This window comes from Alligator sinensis, unplaced genomic scaffold (assembly GCF_000455745.1).
Source record: "Alligator sinensis unplaced genomic scaffold, ASM45574v1 scaffold37_1, whole genome shotgun sequence".
Classification (NCBI taxonomy): domain Eukaryota; kingdom Metazoa; phylum Chordata; order Crocodylia; family Alligatoridae; genus Alligator; species Alligator sinensis.
The window spans coordinates 1,138,655-1,150,677 of record NW_005841955.1 but is presented as its reverse complement, the minus strand read 5'-3'; the positions used below and the strand labels follow the sequence as shown (position 1 = coordinate 1,150,677).

Below are 12,023 nucleotides of genomic sequence, written 5' to 3'. Positions count from 1 at the left end.
CACCCCTACCCGGGGGGTGTTCAAGAGGGGGTTAGATGAGTATCTAGCTGGCGTCAGCTAGACCCAGCACTCTTGCCTGCTTATGCAGGGGGTCGGACTCGATGATCTATTGAGGTCCCTTCCGACCCTAATATCTATGAATCTATGAACTTAGCCGGCTCAACACCAATAGCACCAGCAGCATCAAAGGGGTGGCAGGGAAGGGGGATGTAGCAGCGCAGGTAAAAGTGCAGAGGTACCTGGGGAGTCAGATGTCCAGCAGGTCGCAGTGTGCCAATTCCACTGTCTAATCTATATTGAGTCCATGAGTTTCTGTACCTAGCAGGCTAATGAAGTACAGTTCATAGGCCCAGCTGTGAAAAGTGGTTTGTAATTTGTTCCCTCTCAGGATCAGGCCTGAGAGGCTGGAGGCACAGTGTTTTTTGGTGAGGAATGTGCCCCCACAGGTAGTTGGGTTTTGTTGTCTTTGATAGATCTGACGCTCCAGGTACCTCTGCTACATCTGTGCTGCTACATCCCCCTTCCCCCCACTCCCCCAGCTTGTCCCTCACCCCATGACGCCGCCATTCCATTTTCACTGCCTGGCTTTCTTGCCTGCATTGTGTGCCAGGCAAGCCTTTGGCTTCTTTACTATTCCTTCCATCCAGGACCAGGAGACACATCAACTGCATGTACTTCCTCAGCCTGATAAACGGTTTTTCAACCCGAAAGCTTCCTAAGATATATTTTTCTAACTATTTCTTTTTTTTCATAATCAACATATAAACATAAAAACACAAGATAAGCCATCACAGCTTGACAGATGGCAGGCTTTGTGTTTGCAGCAGGCCCTAGCAGGCCTGCAGTTTTCACCTCCCTGTGCTTTAACACACACACAGTGTTACCTATGTCATGAGTTTTGCTTGTCAGCAGTTTGAGGTGCAGTTTCCCAGAAACCCCTATGCCTTTCTCCTTGAAACTTGGCAGACTTTGTGGCCTCAGCAAGGGCTACCACTACTGCAATTTTCACCCCACTGTAGCTTAACACACACATGTGACATGAGTTTTGCTTGTCAGGAGCTTGAGGTGCAGTTTCCCATAAATCCCTGTGCCTATCAATGTGAAACTCGGCAGACTTCATGCCCTCAGCAGCAGCTACCGCCCCTGCAAGTTTCATCCAAATCAGCCAAAAAATAACAAAAGGTATAGATATTTCATTAATTCCCCATTATATCCTATGACTGAATCTCCAAATGTCTCTGAATCTTTTCCAGAGCGATTCAGTCAAATCGAATCAGAAAGGTGATTTGAATCTCCAAATCAAATTGGCTGAATCTGAATCAGAATTGAATAGTTGCCTATTCGCACAGGCCTAGTAACTAACCAGCTGGACGAGGGATATGAGGTAGACATCATTTACCTACACTTCAGTAAGGCCTTTGACTCTTGTCTCCTATGAAATTATCTCCGTTAAACTGGAGGATACTGGTCTGGACCAGCTTATGGTAAGATGAGTGGATAACTGGCTTAGAGGCCGGTCCCAGAGAGTTGTAATAGATGGGATGGCCTCATCCTGGAGGGCTGTCTCCAGTGGTGTCCCACAGGGATTGGTCATTGGACCCTTGCTTTTTAACATATTTATTAATGACTTGGGTGAAGGGGTAGAATGCTCTATGATTAAGTTTGCTGACAATACCAACCTATGGGGAAATGCAGGCACGCCAGAGGATCAGGTAAGGATTCAGGGCAACCTACACAGACTGGTTCTATGTGCTGATCAGAATCAGAAGAGGTTCAACAGGGAAAAGTGTCGGGTCCTTCATCTGGGTAGGAAGAACCTTTACCATAACTATAGGATAGTCGGTAGCCTGCTGCCTGATGCAACATCTGACCAGGACCTGGGGGTTTACCAGCAGGGAGAATAGAACTCTGGTGTGCATCAGCTGATGTGTTGCCAGCAGATCCAGAGAAGTGCTCCTTCCCCTCTATTTGGCATTGGTGAGGCTGGGGGACTGTGACCAGTTTTGGGCAACACACTTCAAGAAGGGTGTGGATAAGCTTGAGAGGGTGCAGAGAAGGGCTACTTGCATGATCAGGAGCCTGGAGGAGAGACTCTGGGAAGTAGGGTTGTTCAGTCTGAGTAAGAAGAGGCTGAGAGGTGACTTTGATAGCCATGTATAAGTATGTTAGGGGGGGAGCACCCAGATCTGGGGGAGCAACTCTTCAGGAGGGCACCCCTTGGGAGGACAAGGACCAACAGTCAAACTAACAGAGGGAAGATTTAGGCTGGACATAAGGAAGAACTTCTTCTCTGTAAGGATAACTAGAACCTGGAACACACTCCTGGCAGAGGTGGTACAGTCGCCACCCTTGGAGGTGTTCAAGAAGAGGCTGGATGAGCACATCATTAAGCTAGTTTGAGCTCATTAACCTCCTGTCTATAGCAGGGGACCAGACTTGATGATCTTCCAGGTCCTTTCTGTTCCATTGATTCTATGATTCTATGAAACTGCAGAATTTATTGCTCCGGAGTTTATTGCTCCTGGGCACACACGTGAACGGTACCCAAAGAGACCACATTAAGGCTGGGGTCCAAAGGAAGAGTGATTTTTTTCAAGGTTTGTATATTACACTAGTTAACAGGGCTTCATATCATACCTCTTTAAAAAAAAATCCTGAATTAATATTCTGACATCAGTTTAACTTCCTTGTTAAACATTTGAAAATAAAGAATTATGTAGCTATTTTCTGTCTGCTAATTTTGGTTAACAACCCAAACTTTATATTATGACAGAACTACAGTTACCACTGTTTCTCCTGCTGGTGACAAATTAAACTAGAAAAGGTTAGTTTGTTAAAATACACCCCAGGAATGAAAAATAATGTGGGAAGGTAAGTCTGAGTAACAGATATGCTGTACAGTATAGAAATTCAAATGTGCCCTATATAAATTATTTTGCTAACGCATTTTTTCTTGATTGTACCTCACTGAACAAATGTTTCATACTTCTTTTGCATTTGCTAAATTAAATTATTCTAAATTTCAGCAGTAATTGTTTCTAACAATTCTGTGCTAATGGGCAGACAGAAAGTAAGTCATTCTAATTTTACCTGCAGATAGAGAAGAAATGTCCTCAAGTTTTTTGCTACCTGTCTTCTCTGGAGATATTTCATCTTTCCTATCAATCAAGGAGACATGAATGATTTAGTGATCAACATGGATGTGGTATTATCATGAGCAGAAATGTAATGAAATTCTGTCTTTTATATAAAATGTAATTTTAAATTCAAGAAGTTTTTTAATAAAATATTTCTATCACCTCCTTAAGCAAGGCAATGGAGCAATCAATTGTGTCTGGCAATTTATGGAAATATTTTTGTCTTGTTTTCATCCTAATAACCCTTCTTTCATTAAAAAGTAATTGTGTGAGATATATATACACCAATGAATTGTGTGACTGTCACAACTGTCATGAGCCAGCTGTGAGATTTCATGAGTGTTGCTATTCTATAACAATGATGTGGGACCCACATAGGAGAAAATGTGATAATAATGTTCATGTACAAATGATCAGGTTACATATTACGTTCTGTTTCTACTTTCATTAAAGCCCATGAAAATGTTGTCATTTAACTTAAGTTGGAGTAAACTGGGCCCTGAATAAGTAAATCTTGGTATGAAGATCCTCTGAACCAAATATTCTCTCCCTCACTGCACATCATCCTCAGATGAAGGATAGTGTAATCAGGTCTTCAGACTACTAATCTTTTAATTAAGATTGAACTTTTTTTCAACGACAGTACTCAGTTGATCTAATAAAAGATATCCATCTGAAGTTGTTCATCTTTAAGACATCTACCCAAAGAAGCTTGCCTGCCTATGTCTTTAGACCAACATAGCTGCAGCCAAAAAACCCTGCATTTCTAGGGAAATATTCCTGTAAGGCAGGGCAAAACTCTCATTGTTTTCTCTATACTACCTTAATAGGAAACGGCAAGATTCATTTTGAAAAATACAGATGGTACTTCAATCTGAAACTTGTTACAATTAGAATCTTGTTTGCTAATGACTCCATATGCAAAAATTGTATTTGCACAGTAAATGTATTTTAACTGATACTTCTGCATGGTTCTAAGTTATAGTAAAGTACAGATGAGTGCATTTTGCAAGAGATCTGGCTAGCTTTGCAAAGTTGGTGCTGTAGGTGTGTGTGGGTGTGCAAATTTTATAGTGGGGATGCTAAGGGTTGCTATAGTTAACTTTGCATAATTGTTTATATTTTAAAACTATTTAAAAATTAATTGCTTTCTGAAATTTTCATATTCTGGGCTACAGTTTTCCATGTTGAATATTTGAGATCTTTATTTCTTTAAGCTTTGAGTAAAAGCTTTTTAAGTGCTTTGGATTTCAAATGGGGAAAAAAATATCATTGCATAGAAAAATAAAGTCCTACTGCTGAAATGACAGAAGTAGAAAAATCTCAGATTTTCATGGAAATCACTATTACTGAGGATGTGACACTGAGTGAAGTGTTCTGGTGAAAACTGAGCTGAGTGGGAGAAAACAGAACATGGTAAATGCATAATATATTCTTAATTACGACAAGAATAAGCTCCTAGCATGAATGCTCAAGGAAGGTCATGCTAAGCATGCTGGAATAGATCTAGATATCTTATAAAGTGGGACTGAAAACTTTTTCTATGACTTGAAATAATGTGCAGCATTTCTTAGCACTGAGTGTGAAAGTGTGTGACAGAAAGTTCATGAATGGTACATAGCAACCTATTTCTCCAAACAATAAGGGAGATTTAAGTATAGCAACATAGTCATAGCCACCTACATTCTCAGCTAAAATATGAATAACTTTGTAGTCATCTACCTCACCCTTCACACTGCATCTAGGGAAACCTGTGTTGGGCAGGAGGTGCATAAGAAATTAGTTCTGAAATTAGTCAAAACAATCAACCTTCAGGGACCAAAATCTGGGACAGAGCCCCAGACACTTGTAGAACACCAGAACTAAAAATAATTTCCACTGCAGGTTCTGGTTAGCATAGCTGCCTTAGTACAGTATTATGGGAGGGATATTTAGATCTGCTAATTAGCATAGTCACTTCTATATGGCATTGTGCCTGGAAAAATTAGTTCTGTTGAGAGACAGAGCTAATTTGCCCAGGTGAAATGTATGGCTATAATGCTTCTAGTTGAGGAGGTAGCCCATAGTTCTCTCTTGTGCTTTAGACACGCATTATTTTTATAGACCTACAAATATCAAGAGCATTAAGGGGCATGAATGTGTGCACAGCCCCCTGGATGCAGCACAACAAGGACATGCTCTCCAAATGTTTATAGACATGCTCTGGGAGGCAGGGGGTGGGGAGGAGAGGCTAATTAGTGAGCTGCATTAATTAAAAGTGCCCAAGCATCACGTGTATCAGTGTCCCCACACACAAAAAATGGCAACAGGGCGCTTTGAGCTAAAGCTCACGTGATAAGTTTTAGTTCAAAGCACCCTGCCACGATTTTTCAGCTTGGGGACACTGATACACATGATGTTGGAGGCTACTGGAGTGCATTAGTTTTTGCATTATTTTTTATTTTGCTCCGACACGCTAGATCTACTGCACATTGTAGCAGCCTTCCTGTATGTGCGTAAGTGCTGTCCAGCTGCAACTGATAGGGGGGCTACTCCTTAGTTTCCCTCCACTCCTGGGGGAGCCTTTCAGTGAGTGGCATAGGTTCACTGACAGCATTGCCCAATATACACATTGCACAATACACCACTTGTAGTGGCACACTGGATCAGATGGTCTCTATCACCCAATCAGCCCTTGTAGCCCCATCACTGTTGCTCCCCAGTAGCAACACTGAGAGGGCTGCCTGCAAGCTGCCCAGGTCAGCAAGGGCTGGTTGGGCAGTCATTGCACAAAGGCTGATTGAGTAGTCTTTCACTGCTGCAGGCCTGTCTCTGTTGCCACCAGCAGGAACAGCTGATGGAGCTGCCTGCAAGCCAGCCCTTGCAGGGCTCTGGGATAGCTTGTAGGCTGGGTGAGCTATCAGGGAGCCTCCTTGGGAGGAGGGAGGCGGAACAGAACACTAAAGGATATAGGAGGGTCTCTCAGACTTGTACACACATTACATTTGTCACAGAGGCACCATTTTGAGACAGATTGGCAATTTTTTTGATGCAACAAACAGCCTGCATTTGTAAATGCTGGCTTTTTGTCACAGTAAAACAGAATATATAGTGCAACAAATGTAATATCTCCAGGGCTTTGAACAAGTTGTATAGTTACACTCATGTGAAACCAGGCAACCATGTACTGAGTCATGCACTGAGCAGATGTAGAAGAATGCTGCTTAGTACTGATCACAGAACCAACATTTCAAATTCAGGAGAAAAAAATCCCATCTCATGGACTACTCAGGGAGCTGAGGACTCACTCCTAAAACTCAGGACTGGTCTGGAAAATTCATGGTGGTTGATCATTTTTAAATTAGTCTACCTGACTCCTTGTACAGCTGCTGTCTGCAGGCCCAGTCCAGTTTGCAGTGGAGAGAACTGATAATATCCTACAGAATTCAGTGGGAGTTTTAATTAAGCCTTTAATTAAATAACATCTTTACGAGAGGAATAAAACCCTCCAAATAATCAAGTTAAAGTCAAGGAAGACAAGTAAAATTCTTGTGATAAGTTAGTACATGAGTAAAAATGCATTATACATTGCTACAATTGGATGTCTAAAGTTGATGGTCCAATGACATTTGTATTCATTTGAGACTGTAGATGATCATGTGATTCAGACTGTACTATAATGTTTTTATAAAAGGAGGGAAAGCTCAAGGTTAAATTATTTGTTACTGTCAAACCTTTAAGAGCTTAGTTGTGAATATTCTCTTAACATAGGATAGGGCCTGAGACACTACTTTATCGCACTGGTTTTACGTTTGTACCAGTGCATTGACTTAAGTAGAGTATCACTGGTTTAAAATTAGTGCAATGAATCAAGAATTAAATGCTTCCACCTTTTTATAGAAAAAATAAATTGCACACAATAATAGCAACCTACTTGATATCAGTATGTACATTTCTATAGGCTTTCTAGGAATGTACTGAGGAATTTAGCAAGGTTCCACCTTTTCCTCTTCTTTATGTGTACTTAATATTATGAGTATTTATTCACTATATATGATATTCCAGGCTTGTAGCCCACTGAATATTGTGGATGATCTGCTGTCTGTCAGGAATCTACAGTTACGTCTATTAGACACAACAAACAGTCTATTACATTTTTATTTTAGATGCATGGAAAGTAGCTAGTTTTGAATTTATCTTTTCAGAATATGGCATGATTTATCTTGTTTCTGTAGCTTCTAATGAACTGCAAAACATTTTTTGGTTTGGTAAAAAAATGTGCAATTTGTTATAACATACAAAACAATGTGTATAAAAATTAAATTGTTTTAAATCAAACTAAGGCTGTGCACAGATGTATTACCAAACAGTTTTAAGGGAAGTGGTTTTGGCTTGGAAATGCCTGTCAGCAGATATGATGCAACTGTTTTGCCTGTCCATCACTATACAAGCACAGTGGAGCTAGACTGCTTTAATTTTAAACCTGAACAAAACATATTTAAATGCTATGGTTTAACTTACGCTTATAGCACAAAAGATTAGACAGATCAAACTGTACCATCATGAAAAAATCTTTTATCTTGTATAAAGGAAATGGGATGATTCAATTAAATGGGAATTTTTAGGGACATATTGCTAAGGATGTGGACAGATTAACAGTTAAAGAACTTTAAGAACTATATAGTGCCTTAGTGCTCATCCACTATAACCAAGTTGAACAGGCACTAGCCCACTATGGTTTGTGCAGCCGTAATTATATGGAACAATATTACTGCTCCCCATAAAATAAAGGGTATATACATGTATCTCTCATATCTCCCACACAGTGTATACCAGAGTGCTGTACACACATATAGTCTCTCAGAGCCATATACATCTTTCACATACCTTTTTCAAAAGAAGGCAAACAACATCAACTGGTATGTATTCTACTTATGCTTTACTCACCTTTCCTGGAGGGTCCTATGTTTTACTCGCTGCAAAAAGATTGGGAAAAAAAAGCATTTTACTAGTAGGCGTGTTCAATCGAAGAGAAGAAGCCTGTTCATACTTTATAGTTAATCTTTGTCTAGGACACTTTTCTTTATGCAATGAATGTTGTTGTTGTTTTTTTTTGTGGTGCCCCCTTCCTCTCTCTTTGCCATGATTGCATAAAATTCAGGGGTTGGATCTGAGAAATGTTTACTTCACTTGTTTATATACAAAGTTAAATAATAAGAATAATTCTTACCCGCTGGATTATTTCCAGATGCGCTTGGGAGTTGCTGAAGTTTTTCCCAATGTCAAATATGCAGAATGTTTCTCGCTGGCAGGCACCAACCCAGTTCTGATATTCAGAAGTATCAGGAATCCTATCCAGAAAGATCCGAAAGGCTTCCCATACAACTTCCTGGCAAACTAGAGGAAGCAGAACAGAGTCAAGGAGGAATGTAGTCGACCCACAAGAAAGTTCCAGGTCATGTTTTACAGCATCTTAGAAACCAAGATGTCCCTTTTTGGCATTTGAAATGTAAAAAATCTATTCTAATAATTTAGAAAAAAGGATTTACTTAGTGGTCTATAAGTTTGTGCTGACATTTGTCTTTATAACTGAAGGGTTGGGACTTTGAGTGCAAAGAGTGCTGACTTGCCTGGAATGACAGCAGGGATGAATGTAACCCGAGGCTCTTATCAGTACAAATAATTAATACACAATGAACCCCAAAACATACTTCTTTCCCCACAAGGATGCTAAGATCACTGAGATCAAAGCAGCAAAAGGAAAGAGAAACTGGCCAATGTGGATACTTTAATTGTTGTATTTTGTAGCTAGCCAGCTAAGTTAATATGTAGGTTAGAAATGCTCAGCTACTAGATACAGAACAAGCTAGACACATCTATGCTTTAAATAAATTTCACTGACATTCCAAAGGAAGCTTGAAAATGCAGCAGACTAAGAAAAAATATCGCTGATTTTCTAAGTAGAAAGTTTAGAGCAAATATAGTTTTTTCCAAAGCCTCTAAGAGATCAATTAAATCTCCTAGTCAAAGGAGCAGCCTGGTGTTTAAAGCTGTGCACTCTTTTTCTGTTTCACAAGACACTTAAAAACCTGATTTTATCCTCGTGTAGGTAAAATCCCCCAGGAAATGATGTTTTCTTTCTCTTTGTACATATGTATACATTCATTTATTAAACTTCAAGTCATGCCTTCATGATGATAAATCACCAAATGGTATGCCAAGCTTGGAGTGGGCAGGAGAATCACAGGTATCCTGGAAAACATATACCACTGCTCTATATCAATGGGGAGATAAAGGTGAACAGACAGAGAATGAGCCACAGAGGGAGGTTACAGAACAAGAGCACAGGGGGCAAAAGCTGTATTGTATCTGGGACTGGTTCTGCGAGAAGCTCCACAGAGGACTTTGTTCACTATCTCCAGCAATTAATCATACAAGATGAATGAAAACACACATTATAACCTGATGCATTATAACCTGACTTGTTTGGTGCCCTGGCCAAACCTTCTCTGTATGGGAGGGGATACTGACTACCAGTGAACAGGGGGAGAGGGAAGGAGGATCTTCTGTTGGAAGGGTAGCATGTAAACCTGTGGCTTAAACCAGGGTCTTATGGGCTCATGGGCTGAGGCCTGGGCTGTAGCTGACCCCAGCTGGCCTGGTCTAACCCAGGAGGTACTCCATGGGGGATCATGGTGCCCAGTGGAACCAATGGGAGCCACAAAGCTCTGATGGGAGGGGTCCTCCCACTTCCTACAGGGCCTTGTCCCTGTAACAACACTGTCAGGCTCTCTGCTGTGAACTTGACACTGGTATTCCCGGTCCTGCCTTGGACGCTGTTGCCTTGCCCCTGTCCTGCTTCTGCCCTGGAATTTGCTGTCTTGCCTGAGGCCTGCTCCCCTCTTGCCTCTGCCTTGGCACCTTGTACCCCACTCCTGCTACCTTACCCTGTCAGCTGGATTCCTTAGCTCCTGACCACTGGCCTGGCCTTCACTATGGACTTGCATGATCCATCAGACTTGGACTGACACCTGGAGCTGCAACCTTGGCTTGATTTCTGGACCGATAGTACTGTAGACCCTGGGCTTCTGAACCCTGACCCCATTATGTCTGGGTCATGCCCAAGAGAACATGCGTGTAATGGGACACAGTCCCATGCTATTAGCACTTCTCCCTTGCAAATAGCTGTCACCTCTCTCTTCTGATCAGATCACCAATTTTGTAGGATGAAGCTGGGGGCCCAAATGTTAATGGATCCAATACCCCCCTCACTGTTATCAATACCCTTCCCTCTACCCTTCCTGTAGCATCTTGCCCCCACTGATGTGTTTTCCAACCTCTGAATTTGCAATAATAACAAAGGGGAAATGCATGGTTTCATAATCCAAAAAACCCAGTAAAAATCCCTCTTGGTAAATCAGCTGTCACTTAAAATACAAAATTGTTCTGAGCTTTATGAACTCAGTGGCTATAACTACTTTCTCCATGTTTGTGGATGAAGCTTATTCATTACTTGGATGATTCCATTGTTAATTATTTTCAGTGTCACAAAATCTGGATTTGCAGCTTTTTAAAAAGGTAGTGCTCACTCAGAATGAATGCTCACACTCCTTAAAATATGCATGTTTCAAGTCTAAAGCCTTCAGTGAATAAAAAGGTCAAACATATTATAAATGTATTATAATGTTAACATATAGTGCATCTCAGCAATTAAAAATGGCACTTATAAATATAATTTTGAATAGTTTATAATGTTGCTTGAAACAGAAAGTTTTCTGAGATTTATGACCACAGAGGTTATGACGTTTTACTTTACATTTTTGATATGTTCTTTAACTGAAGAAGAGATTATTGTTTATAGAAATGGTTTACAACCATTTTTTATTTATGCACCCCTAAACAATTTTGAATGGGGCTGCAGACTCCTTTGAATAGTAAGTGTGGGTATTCACATACTTTGGGTTGGTCATAGTTATCTTTAACAGACCCATTAGATGTAGTCTGTGGACCCCCCAGGGTCTGCAGACAGCATGTTGAAAACCACTGGTCTATAGTATCTAAATTCTAGGACTCTCTACAATTAACCTACTCGGTAATAAAATGGCTATTCTCAAACCTTGGACAGGTGTATGCTGTGCAAAGCTGCTCACACAGCTGTGCCAATACATCTCCATAATGAGTTGCATAACATCTGCCTTTTCCTCCAAGTAGAGATCATCAAATTCTTAACAGCAACTATGTTACCTAATGAATTTTCTACTCAAGAATGATCATTGAGCAGGTTGTTTTTTCAAAAGATTTGCTCATGATCAGCACTCATTTAGGCCTATATTCTGCTGCCTATTCATCATCCCACTCCAAGCAATATTTGCTGCATAAGGTATTCCCTGGTTTAATTTAAGGATGGTAAAACCTGCCCCATATAAGCAGTTTACTAATGAGCACTCATGATTTATAATTCATGCTGTGTGGCTAGTCCCTTCAGTCACATGTGGTATATTTCATGCTTCTTGATTGTGTGATTTAAGTTCCATAAAGGCTCCTTTTCCTCTTTGCAAATTATTTGTAATATACTTTTCCTATAAAAGTGACGGGGAGCTTTGGATCAGGACCTTAGAATGCTGATACTGTTAAGTGGCCACATATTCATCATAAACAACTGAGCTAGAAATATTAAACACTACTTAATTTATAATCTATATCAAGTGTTGTAAAATAGGATGGACAACCGATGGCATGAGCATCAGAAGTGTCATAGACAACTTCTTTGCATCTGGCATGTGGCAGGTCAGGAAGTGGATAGGCAGCACACAAGCAGATGGGGCAGGAAGCAGAAAGAAAGGGAGGAGATTGGGCAGGTAATATACAGTAGGGAGCAGAAAGCAGAGCAGCAGAATGGGCAGAGAA

The 12,023-nt window shown here is 40.6% G+C and overlaps 1 protein-coding gene across 1 annotated transcript in view; it reads right to left on the bottom strand.

The window, feature by feature from the left end:
• Window positions 1–12,023, bottom strand: part of IMPG1 (interphotoreceptor matrix proteoglycan 1) — a 128,012-nt gene that overhangs the window by 84,744 nt on the left and 31,245 nt on the right. Inside the window, exons 3-5 of the mRNA XM_025200084.1 lie at window positions 8,347–8,513; window positions 8,064–8,092; window positions 3,091–3,158 (exon numbers count right to left, since the gene is read on the bottom strand). Of these exons, the coding sequence (XP_025055869.1) occupies window positions 3,091–3,158; window positions 8,064–8,092; window positions 8,347–8,513 (264 nt within the window). The remainder of the gene's footprint in view (window positions 1–3,090; window positions 3,159–8,063; window positions 8,093–8,346; window positions 8,514–12,023) is intronic.